This window comes from Melospiza melodia, chromosome 3 (genome assembly GCF_035770615.1).
Source record: "Melospiza melodia melodia isolate bMelMel2 chromosome 3, bMelMel2.pri, whole genome shotgun sequence".
In the NCBI taxonomy this organism is placed as follows: Eukaryota; Metazoa; Chordata; class Aves; order Passeriformes; family Passerellidae; genus Melospiza; species Melospiza melodia.
The window spans coordinates 68,591,108-68,617,409 of record NC_086196.1 but is presented as its reverse complement, the minus strand read 5'-3'; the positions used below and the strand labels follow the sequence as shown (position 1 = coordinate 68,617,409).

The 26,302-nt window shown below is 39.1% G+C and overlaps 1 protein-coding gene across 2 annotated transcripts in view; it reads left to right on the top strand.

The window, feature by feature from the left end:
- The window catches only part of KCNH1 (potassium voltage-gated channel subfamily H member 1), a 181,430-nt gene that overhangs the window by 85,593 nt on the left and 69,535 nt on the right, over nucleotides 1-26,302 (top strand). For both annotated transcript variants that reach the window (XR_010027157.1, XM_063152140.1), the window contains exons 9-10: nucleotides 3,382-3,634; nucleotides 17,171-17,367. Coding sequence is in view for 1 of the 2 variants with exons in the window: in XM_063152140.1 (XP_063008210.1) it covers nucleotides 3,382-3,634; nucleotides 17,171-17,367 (450 nt within the window). In the remaining variant the exon portion in view is untranslated. The remainder of the gene's footprint in view (nucleotides 1-3,381; nucleotides 3,635-17,170; nucleotides 17,368-26,302) is intronic.

Genomic DNA, 26,302 nt, shown 5'->3' with positions numbered 1-26,302 from the left:
ATGGTAAAAGTATGTATGTTTTGCTAGTGAAATGGTATGAAATAGTATAAAAATGATAAAGAGAAAAAGCTCAGTTTACTATAAATAAAGGTGATAAGTAAATAACAAGTTCCAGAGTGTAACACAACCTCACAGTTTTTCTAAATGAGATTTTTTTTGCAATATTTCTTGTGAGGTTGCTTGCAGCTCTGTGGGCCTGAAAACAAGGTAATTTTTTTTTTGTCGTTGGAGAGTTTGAATGTAATATTCTGTGTGCAGGTTAAAGATATTAATGAAAGCTGGAATTATTTAATAACATATTGCTTGAAATCTACTTTGTGTAAGGCAAGTGTTATCATTCTGATTCATTGAATTGATGAATAAATTCCCATTGTGTCTTTTAAAATAACAGATGGCCTTTCACCAGAACAAATGTACCAATGTAGCTCCTTGTCGCTTTCATATTAGTTGCCAGTTTTTGTGGGGATAGACAATTTCTCTTCTGCTTGTAAAGAGATGTGATTTGTGGGGTGGATCATTCAGGAAATCATACCAATGCTCTGGTCACCAGCCTTCTGGTTGGCAGCTTAATTTAGCATTCTGAACTGTGGATGATGCAGTTAAAGAGCAAACAGTGTCATTTCTGTACAGCTGTTACAGCATCGTTATGAAGCAGGAGAACAGATGTGGCCTTGCGCTGAGCTGCCTGGAGACTGAGGGGCACACAGGGCACTGTTTGCTTTCCTAAATGGTCTTCAGCCAATCTGCCATTTTTAGATCCCAGACATGATTCTGTAAGCACTGTCTGCCATGCTAGCTTTCAGAAAGAAATTATATTTTAGTGCTGGATAGCACTGGTTAGAAGCTGTTCTGCATGTTTTCTCACAATCTGTCTTTGTGTGGGGTTGTGATTCGAGGTAGGTGCATTTGGAGAAGGTGGAGAGACATCTGAGGAAACATAGTGTAATGAGTGCTGGTGCTTTCATTCAGCCCCCATTACAAACTCCTGTCATCATTTTAACAAAACAACAAGAAAAATTTGCTGTGTAAAACATGTTGGTTTTTTTTTTTTAGCGTATCTTCAAAGTTCATTCTTGGCTTCCTTTGATAAGGAGAGAAATGCTTTAAGAGGATGCATTTGGAGACAGCAGACTAACCAAACCAAGCACAACAATACTCAGTGTAGCCTTTGAGAATTATCTTAATAAGAAGGAAAGAAGTTTCCAATTGTCAGGATACCAAAGTGCTTAATACAGTGCTGTTTTCAGTAACTGGTGTGTTCATAGCTGAGCTGCTGCTGGCCATGACTGCTAAACCAAGAACTCGGCTTTCATCTGCACAGCAAAAGCTGTGGTTGACTGTGCCAATCCATAAACTCCCAGGTCTGAGCTCTGTTGTTTTGATGCCTGTGCATAACTTCTGGGATGTTTTGTCATGAATAAAACATGTATTGCTCATGAGGCAGAACAGTGGTACTTGTGCTCCTCTGAAAGGCAGTGCAGCTTCCTACAGATGAAGCAGAGACTTAAATGTGAACTGAGCACAGAACTGATCCTGTCACTATTTTGTAGGCCACTTATTTGTCAGTTCAGTGTTCACTGCAGACACGCTAAGTTATTGGTTTAGAAAATGCCAGTACAACAAAATTTAACTAAGAGCTACTGAAAGATTCTAAAATTGATCCATGAAGATACATTTCCTACCTCCCTTACAAATGAAAGTCTTCTTCCATTTATTTGTAGATCTCAAATGTCTTTAATTGCTTTCATTTTTGTGAAGTCTGGAGACAACTTCTTTAAATGGAGAATGGAAAACTGGTTAACTTCCTCTAAGACTGCTATACCAAAAAGTTTTTGGATAATAGCATCATTTCAAATATTCTTTTGTATGCTCGGGGGGGTTTGCTGCTATTTCTATTGCAACGACCCTTTTTGTGTGCGATATCCAGGTAACTGGAAAGTGTGTGTGTAATTCCAGTAGTAAAATTTGGCAAGAATATGCCACTAGAGAGTATTTTTATCACCAGAGTAAATGAGATAATGGAAAAGACAGATATGGCCGCTGCCTGTGTTCCCTGTTAAATGCTGGCCTTGCTGCCCCAGCCCATTTCTGTGAGCCTGGAAAACTGGGAACTGGCACTTTTGGCAGCTCTTCTGTACAGGGCAGCCAAGAAAAATCATCCCTGAGTGCCCTACACCTAAGCACTACACAAATACCTCTCTTTTAAGAAGTTATATCTGTAATAAAATGTCTGTTTGGAGGTGGGCCAAAGATGTTGATATTGGTGGTGGAGTTATTTGCCTTTGGAGTACCAGGCATGATATCTGAAACCAGTGCCATGCACAGAATTAATAGCTTGGTTCTCTGCTCAGATCTTGCACAGAACCCCATTTCAAAGTGTAGGCATAGCCATAGTGCTTCCTGTGTTACTTTTGTGTTTTTCAGGAGTATTTGCAGTGAGACAGTCTTCTCTTTCCACCTAGGAAAATGTGTGGGAGTAACTCTGAAGCTCGACTGGAGTGCTCCTTAATTGTATGGAGTAGTTATTACTAAGAAAATAATAATAAAAAAAGAGGCAGACTCAGACTACTCGATGTTCTTCTCAAATAATATGTCCTAGATGTGCTTCATCATAGACCATCCCCCAAGGATTTTGTTATCCCCAAACTCTGCTCATGTCACTTCTTTCCACTTTTAATCTGCACATGCAGCAGTGATTTGGTATTCTTTCCACTTGGCTGTTCGTATTATATTAAAACCCTTCAGAAATGGCCCTGGCTGGTACCTGCTGTGCTGAGCATCAGCTCCATCAGCTCGTGTTCTCTTAGGACCACACATCATGAATTGCCGTGAGGAACATTCCATTTGGAAGATCAAAAGCTGCCCAAAACAGCATCATACCTTTAAAGTTCCTTTCCTGTGTAAACAAAAAACTTGTTAGTGCCACTCGGGGGTAAATTTGGATACCTGCAATTCTCAATGTTATGAGTTAATTAAACTTTAGGTCATTTGTTTTTGTTATTAAAGCATATGACTTGTGCAGGCTTTTCATGGAATCTGCCTATCAAAAAAATGACCTACCCTCTAGAAACAATTATTCTGGAAGATTTTCTTCAACACTTTCTGTACTGCTGGGCTCTAAGTTTTTTTGTCTTAAAAACCTTAGGTCTTCAATATCCAGCAGAGCATGTTGTTGAGAGGGAAACTGTGTTTTCCTTCAGATGTTGTAAGGTAGACTAAGTTAGTATTGTTGCTTATGTGGATAAATAATATAAAAATAAACTCTGAGATTAGAAATGAGAAGGAGGAAAGTGGTTCTTAAACCTTGCGTGGTAACCTAGCCGTAGCAGGCAGGTAGAAGCCCTGCGCAGGAGCTGATTGCCCCTCTGGTTCCCCTCTCAGGTTTTGCAGATCTGCCCTAAGGACATGAGAGCAGATATCTGCGTTCACCTGAACCGCAAGGTTTTCAAGGAGCACCCCGCCTTCAGGCTGGCCAGCGACGGGTGCCTGCGGGCGCTGGCCATGGAATTCCAGACGGTGCACTGCGCTCCGGGAGACCTCATCTACCACGCCGGGGAGAGCGTCGACAGCCTCTGCTTCGTGGTCTCGGGCTCCTTGGAAGTGATCCAGGATGATGAAGTCGTTGCTATATTAGGTGAGTTTCAGAGCTGGTAATGTGCATTTGCATAAATACAGATATGTGTGTGGTGGTGTTCACAGGGGTCGCAGGACGAGGGAAGAGATGAGAATCTTGACTCCATGTTTCAGAAGGCTGATTTATTATTTTATTATATATATTATATTAAAATGATATATTAAAACTATACTAATAGAATAGAAGAAAGGATTTCATCAGAAGGCTAGCAAGCAAAGGAATGATAATAAAATCTTGTGACTGACCAGAGAGTCCAAGACAGTTGGACTGTGATTGGCCATTAATTAAAAGCAACCACATGAGGCCAATCACAGATCCACCTGTTGCATTCCACAGCAGCAGATAATTATTGTTTATATTTTGTTTCTGAGGCCTCTCAGCTTCTCAGGAGAAAAAATCCTAGCAAAAGGATTTTTCATAAAATATGTCCGTGGCATATGTGCAGCAATTTATAGCCTCCTCTACTCTTTCTTTAAAGAGATTCAGTTCAGTTTGTTTTTCCACTGAAAGGTGTAAAGGGCAACCATCTAATATCCAGATTGCTTCAACCCTGTTTCATCTGGTCAATGGAAACCTTATTTTTGCATGGGGTCCTGGTCATTCTTGGGGTCTTCCCTGTCTTGATACATCCCTTCTGTTGGGGAAGATGAAACAGCAAAGCCTTGTAAATATGATTTCCTGGCAAAAGATTTTGAGAATATGGAAACCATAAGTGAGATTGAAATGAAAGCAAGCTTTGAGATACCTTAGTTCCTGAACAACTGGAAAACAATGGTGTGGCCAGCTGAAGGTAATCCCCTCTTGATGAAACAATATCCTTTGCTTGCAGACAGGTCCAAGGGTCAGAGCAGAGCCTACTAGCTTGGCAGAAGGAGTCCAAAGAGTAGTTTTTAGGGTTTAAAATGTAACACAGTATGATAATATAATTATTCTTATAGGCTGTATGTAAATGCTACAGGATTTTTATATTGTACTAGATTGGTTAGTGAGAATTAGAATATTCAACACAGAAGAAGATTTATTGTATTGCAACAGGAACCTCACTCTCTCTCATCCTCCTTACCACACTCTTGCCTTCTTTCTCTTTACTGCTCTCTTCACCTCTCTCTCTCTCTTTTGGGCCTGCTCCAAGCTGTGGCTGGCAGCTGCAAGCAGGGCCCTGCACTTGGCCTTTTGCAGTAAACCACAAGTTCCAAGACCTGGCTTCAGAGATCTCTCGTCTCCCTCTGTTCTGACTGTCCTGCCCCCTGTCACTCCTACACCCTCTAATTAGAAATTCCATTTAGAACTTCAGAAAACTTGAAGTGCCTGCCTCAGTCCCACACCCCCCCCTCCCATAATAATCCATTTTTGCTGTAGTTTTTCCAGTTAGATTTATTTAAGATGTCGTGTTGAAATACTATTTATCTATTTTAAAGTCAAAATAGTCTAAAACATTTAGAGCCGATTTGTGTTAACTTGGGTTGGAGGCATTGAAAATAAACTGATGGGGTGTAAACAGCATTCTGAGGCAAAGCTAACAGAAAAGAGTGTGATAATCAATAGATGTAGATGAATCATGGGGTGGCTGAAGCATTGAGGAGGTGATACTTATCATTTGATTCTGTCAAGCCCTTTTGTGATAAGGTAAATTCTCATGGTGGCTTAATCCTGTAACTGTCATTCATAGCAGCCTGCAAAAAGAGAATAAAACATCTTGGTTATCTTACTTTTTTCTGAACACATACACTCAACTCTCCTAAGATTAATGTCTACTGAAAAATGAGGGGGCTAATAAATATGCTGAGCTTCATTTTTCTCTACTTTTGAATAGGATTGCTTGTATAACACAGGGTAAATTTAGAGTCATGGAGAATCAAGTTGGTAACACTTTGTGCCACACAAGAAGCTAAAAAAGTGAGAAGTTGGAGGATAACTAATTCCCTTTTGTTCTGGAATCACCTGTGCTGCTCAGTGCTAAGTGACATTTGGAACTTGTGCTTGTCTGTGCTGCACATCAAGAACTTGCTACTTTTTGCCATGTTGAACTCTTATGAATTAACAAATGACAAATGTAGAACACAAACTAAGACCCCTCAGTTTGTGTATCTTTATGCCACCACCTGGATTCAGCATGAGCAGAAAACCTCAACACATCTTGCTGCTCTATTTGAGTATGGGTAAAAAAGCACTAAGATCAAATTTCTTTAAAATGTTCTTTAAAGATATCAATTTTCTCCTCATCTTTCCTGCTAACTCCTGCATTTTATCATAAAACTCACTTTAGAAAACCCTCAGCCAAGATTGCTGGAGGAATCAGTGTTAAGGAAACCTAACTCCTAATCTCTGCTGCTGCAGAGTGATAGCTACAGATAAATGAGCCTGTTCCCTTGGGATCTGGTGAATAGAAGTATTTTGTTGCTGCTCTTCTCCTGGGATGTAACTATCGATTCTCTTCCCACCACAACTTTTTATTTTCTTCTTTTTCTTTCTTTCTTTTTCTTTTTTAAAATTTGGAGTCAGTTCTCCGGCTCTCACTAAAGCTGATGAGTTTTATTCACATTTTCTTTGTGAATATTTTAAGTGGAGAGGAAAGTAAAATGAAGAGGGATCTGTTTGGGATTCTGTGAGATTTCATTTTGGATGTGCATCAATTTTTGTGCTTGTTTCTGGACTGAGGAATCCCTTTCCTTCCACACTTGTGTGTCCCTTCCTCCTCCAGGCATTGAAGACTTCTGCTGAAGGTTTCTCTATTCTGAAAAGAAATTATATATTTAACTAAGTTTTCACTATTCTGAATCTGTTGAACTTCTTTTTCCTTCAGCATTGTGTAATTTAATCCCCACACAACTGAAGGATATGCCAGGAGATGGGTCAGGATTTCCTCTCTAACTGCTTTGTACTCTGTTTTCTTATCTGTAGAAAACAGTGTTTTGGGGTGGGATTTTTTCTTGTGATACTTGTTTGTTTTGGGGGGTTTTGGCTCTTTTTTTTGTTTGTTTTTGTTTTCATACTTAGCTAAACTTGCCAAGTTCTTGATGAATGTATGCCAGAAAAAAACAAGGCACTACAAAGGGGAAAAAAGTGCGTTGTACAAGAAACATGATTTTTGCTGATCACTCAGCCAGAGCAACCTATGCCATAAATTTTGTTTGCCAGTCCCAGCCAAGCATAGCTGTGAATATCAGGCACATAACAGCAAACCATGTGAGGAATTCCTTAGGGTAATTTTAGGTGACGGGTATGTTACAGAGACTGTAATCTTCTTTCAGGCAATTTGGAAGTGAAAATGAAAAAAAATAAGTGCACAAATTATTCAAGGTGAATTATTTGCTCAGCTCTGGCTGTCATGTAATAAAGTAACTTTTGTAGCTTGCAATATAGCCTGTATCTTCCTTACAATGGAGAAATGAATTTTAACTCTAAATCAGTCTGTGGGACTGCTGTACAGCATTACACAAACCAAAGGCAAACTGCACTTAATGCTTAAAGGATCCAATTCATAGGAAACATTTTTGAGTTCTGAAATCATTTAACCTTGCAGACTAGCATATAAGAGTGTATTGTGCACCCTTGGAGTGCATTGTGTACGCTTGCATAATATCCTTCCAAATCATTTCCATGTAATACCCCAGAAACAGGTATATTCTCAGTTCAGGCTTATGTTCTTAGAACAAAGCACTGACTTTGATTGACTTGGATTAATATGAGTCCCGAGTTGAAAGAAATTGCACCTAGGCCAGCAGTGAAAAAAGGCACTTTTTTGTGTGTCCCCTAAGATTGCCTTTCCCATTAATATAAATTGAGACACAAATACAGAAATATGCAAATTCAAAATAAAATCAACCCCAAACCTTTGCCTGTTTTAGTAAAAATTTAAAGAAATTGGTGCACTTTGTATGAAGTTTGATTTGTTGGAATGAAATATACATGTTTTGAATTCTATGCAAAATTTATACCAAAATACAGAAATTACTGGTGTTCACACAACACGGTCTTTGGATTTGGTGTGTCAAAGAAACAGAAACAAAAATGTAGAAAACGACCTCTCAGCCAGGTGATTGATTTATTTGTGATTCATTCCAATACTCCAAATGAGTCAGAAAAAGAAGACAGCAAGAAAAGCCACTCTCTTACTATGTTTTCTGTGTTAATGTGTAAGTATGAGAGTGGGATTATGTAGAAGGGAAGTTTAGCTGGTGGGAAGCTGCCTGGATGAGGCACAATAAATTCTGGTTTTGGGAGTTTGCTGTTCTTGCAGTGACGCTACTGTTGCTGCGTGGGATGAAGTGCTGACGTACACTCAGCACTTTGAGGAAGACTGAGACAAATCACACAGTCCCTGCCCTGAAGAGATCTGAGTGAAGCACAGGTCAGGCAGGGCTTCCATTAAGAGAATGTTTTCAACTTGGCTTTGCTTTTAACTTCCCTGAGCCCTCCCACTTGGCCTGATGCTGCTTTATGCACCTGAGACTGACGGTGTCTCTTTGAACTACTCTTGCTTAAAGACTTTGCCATTTATCTTGATGTGGTTAGAAAAAATAAGAAGGTTTGTTTCCTCTGTTAAAAACACTCAAGTGTTCATGTGCACTTCATTTGGCAGCTCTGGTTTCTCTGTTTTGGAGCAGATCTTTCAGGCTAAGACCCTGAAACATCTCAAAACCTGACTTTACTGCAGGTCTTTGAAAAGTTAAAACCTACTCATGCTCAGGAGATTGGCTGTGTTTTAATTTATCAAATAACTTCTTAAAATATTCCTCCTGAATTAACTTCGTTCTGGGCACAGACCATAAGGTCTGACTGCAGCTTTCTTTGGAATATGCAAGGGAAAAGGCACTTTGCTGCCCTCCAGTCATTTAGTCTGAACCTTTTCAATCTCTTCTCACCATTGTTTGAACAAGAGCTGATTCCTGTGCTATGTCTCCAACTGTGTGTGTGTTAGATAATTCAGTGAAAATTACAGAAAAGAATGTCATTAGCAGCAAAAATAACATTTTGTATGTATTTTCTAGAAATACATGGAAGGGCTGGATAGGAGACCTTGTTAATACCCAAGTTGGTTCAAAGTCTTTCTGCCTGAAATTGGGGTAATTTTTGACATTTAAGAAAACATTCCAGTAAAAAACTAGGGGAAGACCCTTGAAAATTAGGATGGCAAACTTTTTTTTTTTCTAGATAGCAGTGGGGAAAGCAGTGTCTTGTACTTAAATTTTCAGACTGCTGTGAAATCTGTCAATTAATGGCTGCTAGAGGGCCTGACTGAGCAGTAGATCTTTACTTGTATGAGATGTTCAAAGCTGCTGAAATGGTCTTGACACTTCCTGCAAGGAGCCAATGTGTGTATGGATGGTAAGACTGGAGGTTAGTTTTGTGGACTTGATTAGAGACAGGGAGCTTGAAGCTTTTATTTAACAACTGAAATCCAAAGCCCTGAAAACCACTGTGGTCTTCAGAGCTGAGGGCTGGATAAGAAGAATAGCATTAACTAGAAGATTTAATTAAAAAGAAGAAAACAACACTGTCCCACCAAACAGTTTGTCCCAAGAGTTACATTCTGGCTGTTCTGCATTTATGTTCTTGCTGTCTTTATTTGAGCTAAAAAAATTCAAAAGAATAAACCTTTTTCTTGACTGTTGTTTTAACATCACAGAATATCCTGAGTTGGAGGGGACCTGTGAGAATTGTTGAGTCCAACTCCTGGCTCCACAAAGGGCAAGTAAAGTGAACTAGACAGGAAGGGAAGTCAGGGCAGGAATTTATTGTGAGTAAGGAATACAAATTTTCTCCAACAGGTCAGTTTGCTTTTACTATTCCTTTTGCTGCTATCAAAGCTGAAAAGCAATAACAGCATGGAGATGTTATGTAGGTATGCAGGTGTACAATAACACAATGTCAAGAATGGGATTTTCTGGGAGAGGGGCAGGGAGTGTACAAAGGATGCACACAGATTTACATTAAAGACCACACAGGAGCTGAGGAGGTGAAATTTGCATGACCCTGAAATACAGATCTTTTATTGTTATTTACAAAGCTACAAAGTTGAAAAGATTGGAGACTGTGGATTTAGCGTGAGGTTGTGGGGGACTTTGGTGTGCCATGTTTTGTTTCAGCAGGATATTAAATGCTCCATTTGCTTTGTGTGGAGAAATTCCTGCTGATTTAATTTGATCTAATTGCAGTCTTAAAGAAATGTTATAAGAATAATTGTTTGTTTTCTTTACAATTGCTTTGGCTTACTCATTTAGCCGTAAGCATTTTGTTCAGATGTAGACACCAGAGGATTGATTCAGATTTTGGTGGGACAGATTTGCATCCAGATAGGACAGTGCCGACTGCAAGGGCAGCTGTGCCACAGGGATGGTCTCTTTTAGAGGAGGGACAATAGCAGTGCACATGTATTGTCTGTGTTAGACCCTCTCCATGCAAAACATTGCAACTTCCACACAGTCGTGTGAAAACTGCTTCTCAGCAGACATGAAGATGGCAGATAAGTTAACTGACTCCAGGCTGCTCTTTTTAGTCTGTCCCTAGTACCTGAGCTAGCTCTGATTTCCCTGAACTCCTCTATGTTGTACTCCATTTTCAAAGATTAGCTCTGTTATTTTAGAGCCTAATTTTAGAGCCTTCTGTTATTTTAGAGCCTAATTCCAAGCCCTTGAAGAAGTCCCATACTTGTCTGCTTCATTTTTCACCTGAATTTTAAATTTAGGTACACCTCTCTGTGTTAAAAATGCCAAGCTCCTGAGCTCTCAGGCTTAAGAAATGGTTGCAGGATTATGGATGGCATTAAGAGTTTTCTGACAGTATCTAACATCTCAGCATTGTTTTTGTTATTGAATAAGACTGCAACATGACCAGCAGTGCTTTGACAAAGGAATGATTGAAATTAAAATCCATCTTTATCCTCAGTAGTTCCATTGTGCTTTTTCTATTTATAGTTGAAAGGTAAGGTTTTTTTAGGTTGATTTATATAGGCAGGTTGGACAAGTTGCATGTTTCTATGAAGCAATTCAAGAAACATCAACCTAAGGAACAATTTTCAGAGTCTGATTTGCTCAGTGAGTGTCCAGGCACACTTAGCAAAAGCATTACAGATGGAGAGGCAGCTAAACTTTTTAAAAGGACGTGGCATAAAGAGGTCTACATTAATATAAAATTTTAATTTCATGGTGGATGAAGGAGCAGCACTAAAACGCTTATTCAGAAATATAGGTTTATCCCACATGGCACATGTCCTCCAGACATCTGGGGTGGTCTGATATCAGGACTTGCCATTTTTGAAACTTTTTGTTTGTTCTGTGTCTAATTTCTGACAGACATTAAAAGCATGAATTGCCAAAGCTCCTGTCCAATATTGTTTGTAGATGGTTTAAGACTGCGCAGGGTGTTGGAAAAACAGATTTTTAAAACATTTGATGACTTGCTGGAGTAACTGAGGAGGAGGAGTATTCAGAGGCCTCAGTAGGGAACTTCTGGGTGTGTTTAATGTTTTATTGTGCTGAATTTAGACACCTTTGCATAATGTGCTCTTAAACAGTCCAACAGCATTGCGTGTGGAAGAAGTCCCCCTTGGAAGCTGGCAGTGTCTGGCAGGACACTGGGAGCTGAAATTGAGATCTGGTGGGATGAGGCTCTTTGTTCCAGCATGTCCCTTGGTATCTCAGGATATCTGTGTTAGGAAGGCTTGCACATCATCACATCATATTTGTGTGTATGCTGCAACAAGAGGTGTGAAGAGGTAGAAATTATAATTTAGCAAGGAAGTCAGCTTTCTATAAAGACCCTGATTTCTGGCAGGTGAACCACTGAACTAATTTACTAATATTTTTGTCTTTTTTATCTTTTTTTTTTTTTTTGTAGGGTAGATGCAAATTTCATGAGGTTTTCAACGTTTACTTTCTATATTTCAGAACACAAAACTTGCTATTTAAACTCCTGTGAATTCTTTGTCTGAAAAAAAAAATACAATTTTGGGGCTTTAATATATGTTTAAAGCAATACCTATAATATAAAGCTGTCCCTAAGTAATCAGGGAAGTAACTCAGAGGATAATGCAATTTGAACTTCTTAAATAGGTTTGTTCTTTTTTTTTGTCAGAGAATTAGCACTGCCCATGCAATGACAACACAGATTGAGCTGTGTTTTTCCTATTATTAACCAATGCAAATACATTCAAATATATTTATTACTCCAATTACCTGCTACTGCATATCCTCTGAGTTTGTACAAACTGCCCACATGTTTATAACATTTTTATAGTAACCATTAAAACGCAAATAAGGATAAATCATGCAGATTCTGGTGAAGCCTCCTGGCTTTTTTTGTGAATAAACCTGGTATGGCCCAGTTGATGTTTAAAACTCCTCTTCACAGTACATCAAGTAGTGAAATATAATTCTATATTCTGTATTTGTGAGACAAATAAGCATCTTAATTGCAGCAACAATAATAGAAAATTTAGCAGTAACTTAATCATGTTGTTGCTACTCATCTCTAAAATAACTTTTTTTTTATCTGTACAGTAATGTGTTTCAGCAGAGAAAACTGATGCAGTTGTGTAGTAAACTGTCTGCAAAATGTTGCCAGACTGTGGTTTACAGCATAAACAGATACTCTGTGTTTCTGTTCGTGAACCAGGCAAATCACTGAAAGAGCAACTTCAGTTTGTTACCTCTGTAACACTTGCTTTGGTTTCTGTGGCAAAGATACTCAGGAGTTTTGGAGGTCTAATTAGAGGAAAGGAGTAGTTGAAACCTCCGGTTAATGAAAAATAATATATTCTCTGCAGTGCAGTTGGTCATTCACTTTTGATTACATGTCTCAGTTTGCACTTGAGAAATCTTAAGAGAATCCAAAGCAGCAAACAACTTCCATGCATCATCTCCTGCTGGCTGTACTGTGCTGGAGAGCCAGACTGTGGCTATTGAGTGGCTGTCAAGTTGTGCAATTTATCTGCAGGACAGACACTGAATACTCCACCTCATTGCCAAATGGTAGTTCTGCTTTTTTCTGGCTGCCAGGTTTTGTTGCATTAATGCACCAAGAGGGAAAATTACTTTTGCTCTGTTATCTTTACTTTCCTTGAATCTTTCTTCTCCCTGTAAAGTGGGAAGGTTTAAATTGCATGCTTTAGATTTGGAGGAAATGAGGGAAGAGGGAAGGATTTTCAGTTGAAGGCAAAAAATCATGTGAGGATCACAGGGGGAGTTTGACCCTAGAAAATCTGTGTGTTTGCTTTTATAGCAGTTGGTGTCTCCCACTGCTTGGAGGTGGAGAGCAATCCTGAGGGTGCAGGCCAGTGTGGGGGCTCTGGGGAGCTGTGCTGGGAAAATCATTGTGGATCAGGATCACAGATGTGTTTGCTAAACACCTGATTGCCAAGATATGCTTGGTACTGCATTGCCATTGAACTGAGCAATGTCTGATCATTCGCTGCTCAACCATAAGCAATATTTGGTCATTCTGTCTGATCTTTGTATCTGCTGATACTGTCAGGTCTAATTCTATTGTTCAAACATGCAGATGAAGGCAAATTGGGAGGGGACATGACCTAGATTCTACTAGTGGCTGCTGTAAAAATGATTACTATTGCTTTGAGAATGGCTCAGACATGAATATTTTGTCTGATGTACTGAAAATCCATGGGCTCATCTGAATGCCTTCAAAATCCATACTGACTTGGAAGACCTGCAATACATGAATCCATAGCTTCATCTTCAGCTATCACACCAAAACTGCACCAGCACTTCCAGATACCCAGAACCCAAAAGTTGTCAGCCAAACACATATTCCACATGAGTCATGTTTTTTTGGAGTAGAGTATTTTCTGCCTGAGAGAAGAGCTCTCAGTCTTTCCCCTTGTAAGAGTGAAAAGGCCAAGAGTTGTTGTGGTATCAAGGCAGTTCAGTTGTAATGTGAGAGTTTCTTTGCTCAGAACCAGCAGAGCACCTGAGTAAGCTGCAATAATCAGATCTTCACCACTGGTGCTGCTTTCAGGATGTGGCCTGGCCTTATGCCTGACTCAGGCTGAATTGGCAGTGGGAACAGAGAAATCATCTTTTCACTTGTAAGATAAACAGCAAGTTTGATGTAGAGAAGAAACTGGGAAAGAATAAAGATGGAAACACACAATTTTATAAAACATTTCTTCACAGTTTAAATATATCTGGGTTTGGGGACTTGTTATTATAATTAAAACAAACAAGGAAACATAAAAGGCAGAAAACTGTTTGGCTTTCCAATGCATGCTGAGCTGATGGTGGAAAATGTCCTCAGCCCATAAATCCAGCAGGGAATATAAATGATTGATGGTAAAAGCTTAGATCATCCACTTTAAGTGTGATTGACAGATAATGTTCCTGGCAAACATCTGGAATTCAGCAAGCTGGGAATGAGAAATGCAAAGTACTGACAAACAAACGGCCATCTGCATTTCTCTGGCTTTTTAATCTTTTTTCAAAGGTAAGGTGAAATACCTAAAGCCTGGAGTTATGTATAAAAAGAGGCTTTTGGCTCAGGTTCCTTAAGGCAGCCCTTGGACTTTGCCAAGCACCTTCTGCCTCAGAAGTATCACCATACCCTTCTTGCTTTCCAACTACAGATGGTTTTGATAAAACACCCACTTAGTCTGCCCCCCCCCCCTTTTTTTTGATTCCTTTTCCCACAGGGGTTGATCTTACTTTGTGGAGAACATATAGACAAAGGGAGATGGTATGCAATTCCTTATTATGCATAAGAGGCCAATTGTTCTAATGGAGTGCAGGTAATCCTGGGTGGAATTTTAATTCCTCCTTGCCGTGTAGATTTCTACTGCTCCTTCCCCCCCTCATTTTTCTATAAATGCCAAACAAGTTTTTTTTTAAGAATCTCCAATCAAATTTGATACTTTTGGTACGCATCATTTAGAAAATGGACTTGACAGAAATAAAGCAATGAGGTGCTTGCATGTGCCTTGCTTTGGAAACTCAAGTACAGTGTAGGATTCGTTTTCAGCTAGATCACTGGCTGTTAACTTCTAGGAAGTTTTTTAATAAAAGAGCACAATTTCTTTTGGTTTTTTAGTTTGTTTCTTAAAAGCAGGGTCTTCTGTGATCTGACTTGAGTTTGTCGCTCATGTGTTGGTTTTCTCTGGTTTGGCTCAGCAGGCACCCAGCAGACCCAGCTCCTTCCTGTGCTCCTCTTGCCTCTAATGGGAGGCAGCAGGACATTGCAGGAGGGAGATTTTTTCAGATGGAAGAGTTAAAAATAGTGAAGGGAAACTGTGGTTGCTGCCACAAGTGAGGGACAAAATTGTGTCTGTGTTATGAGAAAAGCAGAGTTAAATTCCCCAAGAAGAGTAAGATATAACTATCTTCTGTTGTACCTCATTTCTGAGGTAGGCACAGCAGCACCTTGGTGTTTGTGCTTGGATTGTGCTAATTATTTATCACATTACTGTGAGGCAGTAACATAATGGCTGTCATTTTAGGGTAGGGAAACTTGTCTGGAGATGTTAAGCAATGCTCTTAGAAATGAGTTAGAATTCCTCTCCCTTGTGCTTGGACTAGCAGCTCTAACTGTTGCTCATCAGTGATGGCACAATTCAATGCTTGATAGATTCTAGAGCGTTAATTAAAACAGTTGTTTAGCTAATTGCCTGGAAGATTGTGAATAAAAGCATATTTATTCCAAAGGCAAACAATCCATTTTTACCCAGTGAAGCATATCGGTTTTTATGGGGTGTAAAAATTGTTTCATTTCAGTTTTGAATATATTGTGTGTTTGTCTGAAAGCCTTGTAGATGATCTGTTTCGACTGCATGGAAGCTTTTTTTCTTTAGCCATTTTTAATGTATCTGCTAACAGAAACCATACAAATAATTGAAAATATGAAAAGTCATTGCTATTAAAAAGAAAAGGTGTTTACTGGTCTGTGGGATTACCACCATGCTTGGTGATATGAAGCTTTTGTACTCTTTCCAGATGTTGGCATTGTCCTATGCAAGAGACTAGAGGTGAAAGAAAGGTTATCTTTATGGTGCCTTTGCCTAGTTTTGTGAAAAATGTGGTAACACAACAGGTGGTTTTAGTGTATAGACACATTTAAAATTAAAATAAAGTCCAAAGCAGTCAGGATCTAAACTGATCCATGTGAGGTGGATGGTGTAGGTCTTCTGTGTAAGACTGGGAACACATCAGAGTTAATAACAACTTATTGCAATTCAGGGTAGTTTAACATCAAGCTGATAGCTTTTTCCCAAAGAAAAAGTGCTTATCATCTAGTGGAAGAGATTAGGTAAGGGTGGAAGTACAGTTGAAGGACTGAGATGGCAATTTTGAGTTATATTTAGAGGTTTTCTTTCTGAACTCTTTACTCATGATAGTTCTCTTGACTTTATATAGGCTTTCAAAAATGATGATTTATTTAGGGAAGGAATCTAAAAGAACCTGGGTGAAGTCAGTAAACTAATACATATTTTGATGCTTTGGATTTAAGAATTGCTATGGGCAAGGTATTACTTTTAAGACAATGGACCATTCCTATCAAAACTTGATAGACAGGAATGTATTTCCATGTCATTGGTCCTTAGAGAGATGGGCAGTGATGATACAGCACAGCAGAAGTTTGGGAGGAAAACTAATTTCAAAACAAGGAAAGTATAGCTTTTCATTATCAAGGTCACAAGTGAATTCCTTTTTTGTTGGCATTATGTATTGGAAAACAGAGGGGAAAAAACCATTACTCTTGTAAGTAAACTTGTAACTTTCTCCTACATAGTCCATTTGTGCCCAGCCTGAAATGGGGTTCAGCCAGTTAAGTCCTGACAATTTCAGGATTGCTCCTCAGCTGGATTTTGGTGTACATGCCCTGCACTGTAGTGCCCAGACTGGTGCAAATGCCATCCTTGCAGTATCCCACAGTATTCACTGCTGCCCCAAGCTCATACAGACATGCACATGAGGAAATGGCTCTTTGCTTCCTTCCAGTGAGAAACAGCTGAACTTTCATGCCTTGCCATTGTTATCTTGGGGATAACTAATTGTACTCTTCTTGGTTTGGACTCAGTTTAGCTGCAGACTGTAGCTGCACTGATGTGTGATACAGGATGAATTTATTGACACAACAGTGGGTAAATGTTAGCCAGATAAAGAAAAATCAACAACACAGATATAAGAAACAGATCCTTTGTGTGACAGTTAAAAGGAGGAAGGGAAAAACCATTTCCTCTTAATTAATTTCTTTGAAAGGGATCAGAAGAAAATATGCACCGAGAATGAAGCACTTTTCTTGATTTTTAGAAAAAGACCTTTATTGATATTTAAAGGAGACTTGTCACATAGAACTCTTTTAAAGTATGATTTATTCTTATGAAGTTTTGTGGGCTGTTGTAATTAAGAAAAAGATAATGGAAAAAAGTTATCAGTTAAATATTTCAAAGTTGGTTTTTTCCCCGACAGTTTTTTTTTTCCTGAGTGCAAAAGTAGAAGAAACTTGACTGCATGAATGAGATGTCTGTTCTTTTATATTTTTGATGGAAATATTGCTGTTAATGAAAGCAATGCTGTTGATTTTCTGTAGGCAAAGGAGACGTTTTTGGTGATGTGTTCTGGAAGGAGTCGACTCTCGCCCAGTCCTGTGCTAATGTGAGGGCTTTGACTTACTGTGATCTGCATGTGATTAAAAGGGATGCCTTGCAGAAAGTGCTGGAATTCTACACTGCCTTTTCACACTCCTTCTCCAGAAATCTCATTTTGACCTACAACTTGAGAAAAAGGGTAAGTAGCTGTGATTTTAACATACATCATGTAAATTATCTCACTTTTAAGGACTGTCTGCATGAAAAAAATGGAATGACTTGAGTTCTGGAATTTCTTGCGCACCCTTTTATAAGATGACTTTTCAGAGCTTGCCTGGGATACCCTGCTGGCATATAGAGTCAAAAGGCTCTGAGTATTTATTCCAGTGCTAGCTTCAGAGGGAGCTAGACTGTATGTATGTGAAAGTATTATACATTTCCAGGAGGTAAACCGGTTCCAGCATCTATGAAAACTGTCATGCACTTGAGATAAACAGTGTTCACTATGTAATGCAACTTCAGTTTGTAAAGCATCTAAAAATATTTTAGAGGTGTTGCCTGAAATCACAAGGAAAATGACAGGGAAGATATAAAATATAATATATAGAAGAAAAGTCAAGTACAGTAGACATGATGGAAAAGTAATATGAACACGACATTCTATCAAGAGTTGTTTCTTTTATTATAAATCACATTTTGGAATGACTTTGCTTATCTATAATATTTACATTTTCTTATCCTTGCTTTTTTGGCTCTTTTCATTCCTTGTTGTGTGCCGTTTCAAGTTATTTTGTCAAATGCAAGTAATCATAATCTAATAGCCCAGTTTAAATCCTCTGTGTAATCTTCAGTGAACAACCTCTGCAGAAATTTATTAAAACTGTAGTGGGTATAATGCAGATGATAGGATTTTATGATGCAAGGTAGAAGACAATAATATTACGTTGAAAAGAAATACATTAGAGAACCTGTACTTGCTTTATAGGGGTATTTGTGATCAGCTAAAGAAATATGTTTGATAGGAAACTTTTTTGTTCCTAAAAATGATTCTCTATTGTAATTTCCAGGTGCCAAGTGAGTCCTAGATAATTAGACCTGAAAAAAGAGAAATCTTTTAATATTTTAAATCTATTTTATGAGATTACACTTTTCAACTGGACATTTTTAAAGATTTTTTTAAATATATAGAATTGGCATACAGAAAGTAAAGTAGTATGATGGTATTTTTTATCTCCATATGTTATCAGTATAAAAGAGTTCAGCTTTTTAGTGTTGGATGAAAGAAGAATGTGTGATCCACACTTTGGTGAAATAAATCAGAGCTCTGGTAGAAAATTGATGTGATTAAAAACTAAGAAGCAAATTTTTACTTGGGGATTTCCTCCTAAGTAGTTTTTTTCAAGTGAAGGTACACAGCTGCAAGCAAATTAAGAGAGATGTCCTGTTAATAAACAGCTCCTTACTCGGTCTTAGTTAATGTAAGAAATAAAATAAATGAAGGAATTTGACATTGCTGTCACCTCAAGAATCAGTATCATTGACTGACATATTTTATAATTAACTCTGTGGCTAATGTGGTAAGATGCTCTCAGAATATATAATTACTTTTTTCTTTCTCAAAAATCTGTAGAAATAGCAAGCTTTGAGGCTTAGAAGGACCAACTTTTTCAAAACTCATAGTAATGCTAGCAGAATTCAATTATTTTTGACCTGATCTGAGCCAAAAGGCCCGGCTTTAGAATCAAATACCTACTCCAGTAGTGCCACTGTCTCTCCATATTTATTAGCATTGCTTTTCCCAGCCCAGGTTACGAAACATTTTTTAACTGCAGCATCAGTAATTCTGTGCTGTCAATTTTCTATACAAAATGTTCCTAATAAAAATGTACATCTTATGATAGCAATTTCCATCCAGTTATTTAAATAATTGGATTTTAATTGAGTTGCAGTCAGCAGAAAAGTGGCATTGATTGATAATGGAAGTGAGAATTTGATGGTTCTAAGTTAACAGACTGTAACACTATTTTATTAAAAGAAGGCTGATTGCAATCAGAATGCAAATGTTAAATAATGTGAATCATATATGCTCTTGGAAATGCGTGGAAGGTACAATACTTTAGCGATCTGAGGTGATGCACTTTAAAAGGCAACTTTTTAGAATTTAGAATTTATTCTGGTTTAAATATCTGTGATTTGGTTTTTTATAGAAATAGCTCCCCAGCCTGTTGCTTCTAACACTTCTCTGGTCTATTTCTGCAAATGGAATTTTGTAGAATTAAGATGAACTGGTACCTTCTGTTGGTTACATTTGTGATGTATTGCATATCCTTTAGAGTATAAATACCAGAATTACACTTTTCATTTCAATAAACAGTTCCATCTCTGGCTCCAAAAGCATTCAATTAGTTGAAACATAGATACTGTATATTCCTCCCAAATATATTAATACAGATTCCAAATACATGAAAAAGCAGCTTTGGGGGATTTTTTTTTTTTTTTTCAGAAAGATCTTATATTTCTAGACTCAGTTACTCCTGTGAGGTGTCCCCATCTTCAGGGCACATATGCCTGTAGCTGGTTGTGATACTGAGTGCCACTATGTAGGGCTGGGTGATTTTTTTTGTAGCCTGGTTTCACTCAGCTTTGTCCCCGGCCGGGGTCTATGTACAAATCACCAACGGGATGGGACTGCCAGGAACGTGCCTTGAGCTGTTTGATTTTCCAGCATCAGTCTCATTACAGGGTTATGACAATGGGAAGGTGCCAGCAGCTCACATCACAGGCAGCAGACAAAGAACTTAATGTTACAACTTGCTTTATAAGTTTTTTGACCGATCACACAAAGCAAAAGCATATTGACAGTAGTTCTATCCAACCACTATAAGCTCACATACCTTTGGTTAAAACAATGCCTGCTTACTTCGAATACAATACCTACTTGTAAGCCTTAAGATACAATGCACAGAGCTCCAGTGCATTATTAAGTTTAGAGCTTCCTAACATCTTGCTAGATAACTTTTCTGTAGCTTAGGGAGTTATTCTAGACAAGTTTTAATATACAGACCATTGTTGTATTTGTCCTTACTTTTCTACTTCTTACATAATTTTTCTGCTGACCTATCTCATGGCTGCTGCTTAGCTCTAATCACAGTTCTACTGTCTCTGAGACCTGCCTTTTGTAGATTTCCCAAGACCCTCTGATTTTATGGATTCCCACAATTCCCCCTCTCAGTTCACCTAAAAAGAAACCTTCGTAACTGTTTCATTTATTGCTACTTTGCATTTTGTATCTTTATTATCGTATATCTGCTTATTACTTACTTAAAGCATCTTTTTGCTCGCACTAATCATTGCTATATCACAACACAGCAATTTTAATGCTGTGGAAGTCCAGTTCGCTCAAAGGGCATAAATTATGTCTAATAACAATTACAAGTCATTGTTCAAAAAAGTCTCGTTGATTCCAAGGCCTTAATTCAAAACCTTCCTCCATGTCTACACCTTCATCCACCTTCTCTGTGAGATTTTGAGAGCTCTCTATGAATCCATTTCCTACCTCTCCCTCCTGTGTGATAAAAACTGTGATAGTTTTGTCCATCATTTGTCGCACACACCGAAGTATGCACAGTATTACTACTAATATAACTACCAAAACACCCAACACATATGGACCTATCTTGCAAAGTTGCCTTAGCCAAGGTGCAAAGCTCCATTCTTGGAACAAGTCATCTAACCAGGATCCACCATCTTCTTTAATTGGAGCTGTCAAATCTTTCAGCTTTTGTGTGCTTTTGTGGATGGATTCAGAATGATCAGACAGGTTCATACAACACAATCCTTCAAATTCCTCACAACCATGTCCATGTGCCAGTAAAAGAAAATCAATTGCTGCTCTATTTTGAAGGGTAGCATGTGTAACACTATTAACATCTGTCAACATATCACTGATTGCAGTGGATATGGCATTGGCTTGTTTACGAACGTCCAATCCGATCTAATTGTTTCAATACCATTGCTGAAGCCAGTTGGGGTAAAAACAAACCTGCTAAAACTCTTTTCCCAGCATTTCTGCTGATGGCTGTGACAGAAATAAGCAAACATGCAGGTACTTTGGAAGGCACCCAGACTGCTCAGTTGGTCTTGACCTTAGCTGAACCTAGAGCTGGATTTGGGCAAAGTAAAAGGCAACCCGCCTTGTGCTGTTCTTCATGCTTGTCTTGAATGTGGTTTGAGCTGGGCTGGGAGGGCAGGACACCTCTGGTCTGTGTATCCCCTCTATGCCTTCCATAGAACAGGCCTGCAGGTGTAAAAGGTTACTGTCTGTGATACTTAAAGACTTTGTGGCCAAGGGAGAAGTTTCCAGTGCTCTGTGCCTGGCATGTCATTATTGTCCCTGTCTGTGCTGTGAAAGCAGTTTCCTTTCACTCACTTTCTCAGCAAATGCCAGTGAAATATCCTCTTTTCTGAAAGTGTCAGCTTGCTGTCAGGTGACTTCCTGAGCAGTTTCCTCAAGTGACTAAAATCCCTCCTGAAGCTATTAGTTGTCTAGTTACCTCAGAGTGGAGCTCAGACTTAGAAAACTTTTTATTTTTCCTAAAGGAAAGGAGAAAGCAGACCTTTAATTAACTCCTTCTGCTGCCAGTCACTGAAATGTTCATCTAAGTGGGAACAGGGGGATAATCATCTGCTGCATCTCTCTTTCCACCCTCCTAAGAAACTGAAACTGCAGTCTGTGTCTGCAGGTGCTGTGTGTTGGACTTGAAGACTTAGCAGCTGAAAGGAAACTGAGAGAGGTTTTTTCAGAGCAATACTTGCTGTAATAATGTTCTGAAATTAAAACAGCAGGTTAACTTGGTGTTTCTCTCTGTTTTTGGAGTCTTTGAGGGGAACCAGAGTGTAGACACTGGGGGTATTGTGGGATAGTCAAGTGACAAACTCACCCTCGTGAAAGGTACGCTGGACAAAGGAAATGCTGCAGGCTGGGAGGGCAGCAGGATTCACAGGCTGGATGGAAGAGATCTGGTTGTTCCCACCAAATATTTAAACACTTCTGGGTTTCCAAACTGGATGTCATAGCTCCAGGTTGGTAGAGCTATAAGAAGATAAAAGCTTCCTCCATAGCTACCTGTCTTTGGCTTGTGGTGGGGTGCAAGTTTTCCTCCATAGCTACCAAGTCTTTGGCTTGTGGTAGGATGCAAGTTTGCTGTCTTTAAGAATGGGAAAGGCCTTTGGCAAATGTTCTGGCTTTGGCAGTTGCTTCTTTCCATGTGCACGAGCTTTGTGACCAATATTAACTTCCACTGGGTTGTACCACCCTGCATTTGTTCATTTCATTCTGCTGCAGCCATAAATGATGTTATAGCTCAAATGTCTGCTCACACTACATAAAAGGGAGAATTCTAATACATAATTTATTAAGCTGAGATTTCTCTAGTAAGCCATTTTAGCCTGGATAGAGATTAAATGACTAATTCTGAATACTTTGGAGTGTCATGATAGAAAGCGCAAGTAGCTTTCCCAGAAGCTGAAATTTGTATCCTAATATAAAAGAAGGAGGGCAGTAGGATCTAGGTATGTTACTGGGATTTTGTTGGAGTGAAAGTGGCAAAGAATATTCTGCATTTTTACAAATCAAGCATGATTTAGTGAGTTAGAGCCAAAGCTCCTAGTCTGAACATGCTTGAGAGAGCAGTGATTGTAACAGAATAGTCTCTCTCCTTGGCAGTGTAACAGTACTTGCTTTTGTACATTTAGAAGTGTGTGTATTCTATGGTATTCCAACTGTGCCAGTGGACAGGACTCCCAGCATCTCTTTCAAAAAGCAATTTTGAAATGTAATTGTGCTTTCCTCTTCAGCATTAGCTTAATCTTTCTTCTTTTGATAGTGTAAGCTCTAACTAGAGAGAGAACCTCTCTCAAATCCTACATTTCAGCTAGGAGTGCCTCAAACCCTGATTTTAAATCTCAGTGGGTATTGGAAGCAGTTTGTTTTCAAAGGGGCAGTCCATGGCCTTATATTCTGCCTTTTCGCATGACAAGTTTTAAAATTCTTTTTCATGATGGAGGTTCAAAATGGTATCCCAGAATTTTTTCTGGTACACAAAAGCCAGAATTGCTGGAAGGTTTCAACAAAGCTTTCTTACACTGAGAAGAGAAAGGTTTTAATTTTAGAATCTTGTCCCATTTGATGATGGATTTCATAATGGTCAAACTGACAGCCTGCTTCTTTCTCCTGTGTTTGTACTCACCAAAACAATCCCACAAATCCTGTGGGAAGAGGATTTTGATGTTTGACTGGCGTGCATCTTACAGCACTGAAAACTGAGGATGTTGGACATGACTGAGATGTCTGGAAGGGCCTGTGGCTTGTGAATTATGCCAAATTCCCAAGGAGGCAAAGTTGTCAATTTCCAAAAAAACTGTCCAAATGTAAATTAACAGTTAAGCACTGTGTTCTTTCCCATGCTGCTTTTTAAAAGCTGTTCAGGGAGTCGGATACTCTTGTATACACAGTTTCTTTATGTCAGTCTAAACAAAATGTATTTTATTCTGGTTCATCATTATTAGATTCCATAATGCATTTCTGCATCTTTTCTCTGGCCTTGGACATCTTAACTCCTATCTCTCACAGAGAACTGTCTTGCTGGCCCTCAGATTTTTGGTCAAATAGACTTTACACTCTGTACTGAAAATGCTCTGAGGCACTGTGTGTGTCATAAAGTTTGCACATCTTCTGTGGATGATTTTAGTGCTATGTCTGTCAATGAATTGAAGCCTTATGCTCTCAGCAGGACCTCGGATTTCTTCCTCCTCTGTAGTTTGTTGGACCCCTTCAGGTAAAGCATTACCACCCACCCTTAGAGAGGATTTGATGAGCTGCAAGCTTTTAACATTCATACACCTACAGTGATTGTTGATGCATGTGATTGTGTTCAAGCCAAAGTAACTCCATTATCTATTTTCCAAAAGTTCCAAAATTGTAAACTTGTTTCTGTTCTATTTAATGCTTATGGCCTGGAGCCCTAGGGAGAGGAAGATCTGGCTACAGACAAATAGTTTACATAGTGAGGATGTGTGTGTACAGTAGAAAACATAATTGACTAGGAAGTATAAAACACTGTGGTGGGTTGACCTTGGCTGGTTACCACCAAGGCTGGTTGCCACTTGACTGGTTACCAGGTGCCCACCAAGCCTCTCTATCACTTCCCTCTTCTCAACAGAACAGGGAGAGGAAAAGAAGATGAAAAGTTTATGAGTTGAGAGATAAGGACAAGGAGATGACTTACCAATTGCCATCAAGGGCAAAACAAATAATTTCATTTATTACAAATTAATCAGAGTGGGATAACGCCAGATAAGAAAAAAATCTAAAAAATGCTTTCTGCCCATTCCTTCCCTTCTTCCCAGGCACAAATTCACTCCCAAGTGTTCTGTCTCCTTCCCCTGAGCAGTACAGGGAGGTGGGGAATGGGGGCTGTGGTCAGTTCATAATGCTTGTTCTCTGCCATTCCTTTCTCTTCACACTCACCCTGCTCCAGCATGAGGTCCCTCTCATGAGAGACAGTCCCTCACAAACTTGTCCAATGTATGTCCCTTCCCACAGGCAGCAGTTCTTCAGGAACTTCCCAGTGCAGGTCCCTTCCAGGGGGAGCTGTCCTTCAGGAGCTGCTCCAGCATGCATCCCTTGGGGAGCCACAGGTCCTGGCCAGAGGACCTGCTCCTTCAAGGCCCCCTCAGTGCCTGCAGGTGGATGTCTGCTCCACCATGGGCTTCCATGAGCCAGAGGGGATAACCTGCAGCTCCACAGTCTCCACCATGGTCATCACCATGGGTCGCAGGAAAATCTCTACTCCAGCCCCTGGAGTGCCTCCTCCTCCTCCCCCTCCTTCTTCTCTGACCGTGGTGTCTGCAGAATTTCTTTCACATGTTCTCACTTCTCTCTCTCAGCTGCTGTAGTGCAGCAGTGCTTTTTTACTCTTTCCTAAATGTGTTACCACAGAGGTGCTGCTGCCATTGCTGATGGGCTCAGCCAGGTCAGCCTTGGAGCAAACCACAACTTGCTGTGTCCTACACAGGGACAGGTCCTGGTGCCTTCTCACTGAAGCCACCTCTGCAGCCTGTCTGCCATCAAACCCTCACCACACAGACCCAAACCACACAACAAAGCTGTTCTGTTACTCACTGCATGCTATGTTGTCATGCAAATTTTAGCTTAGATAAAGCTCTGCGGGTAAGTAGCAAAATGCTTCTTCAGAATGCTCTTAAATGACTAATCCCTTCTAAACTGATTTAATGAATTCATCACATGTTTGAGATGCCTTCTGCTACTATGAATAATGAGTAATTTTCATACATTTAGGTGCTGTAGTATAATGTCTGCACAGTTGTTATAAAGAAGTAACTTAGTATGCCATGCAGAGCAAGCTGTGTATTTCTTCATAGAAATATTGAGGTGTTGAAGTTCTGATAGGCCATTCACTAGCAAATCCCATTTAAAGCAATGCAGTCGTCAATAGATATTATTAATCATCAATAAAATTGATGGAAGAGCTGGTATGGGTGAAATTCAACTTCCAAATCACCTTAAAATGGAAGAATATGATTCTTTTATGAAGCTGGTGCTAAAACCATAACTGCCTTGACTTATCTTCAGTTAAGAGAATATTTCCTGTTCTGTGCTATTGTAGATTTATAGGTTTTCCCATGCTGGTCACTAAATTCTTAACTATCATTTGCACTCTGATCACTGAATTAGGAATTAAATTTGTGCTGACTAAATTTGTAAGCCCAGAATTCTGACTATTTGACAATGTGTTTTCTAACAGAAAAACACATGGAAACATAAAAACATAGAAAACTATGTCAATGTTAAGTCAATAAAGACATTCCAATTCTATGTTAGTACTTGGAAGGAAAATGCAGTAAACAGAAGGAGTTCTGGTCAGCCAGAAATTGTAGTTAAGCACTTCATTCATCAATCCAGAAACTGAATTGATGCTTGGTTTGTTTTTATCACATTTTGAGGAGACCTGCTTGAATTGTCTTTGAAATGTTTTTTTATCAGTGACCCATAAAATACTCAGTCTTAAATATAAAATAAAAAATTCTGACTTTTTTAAAATCTGTCGAGTGTC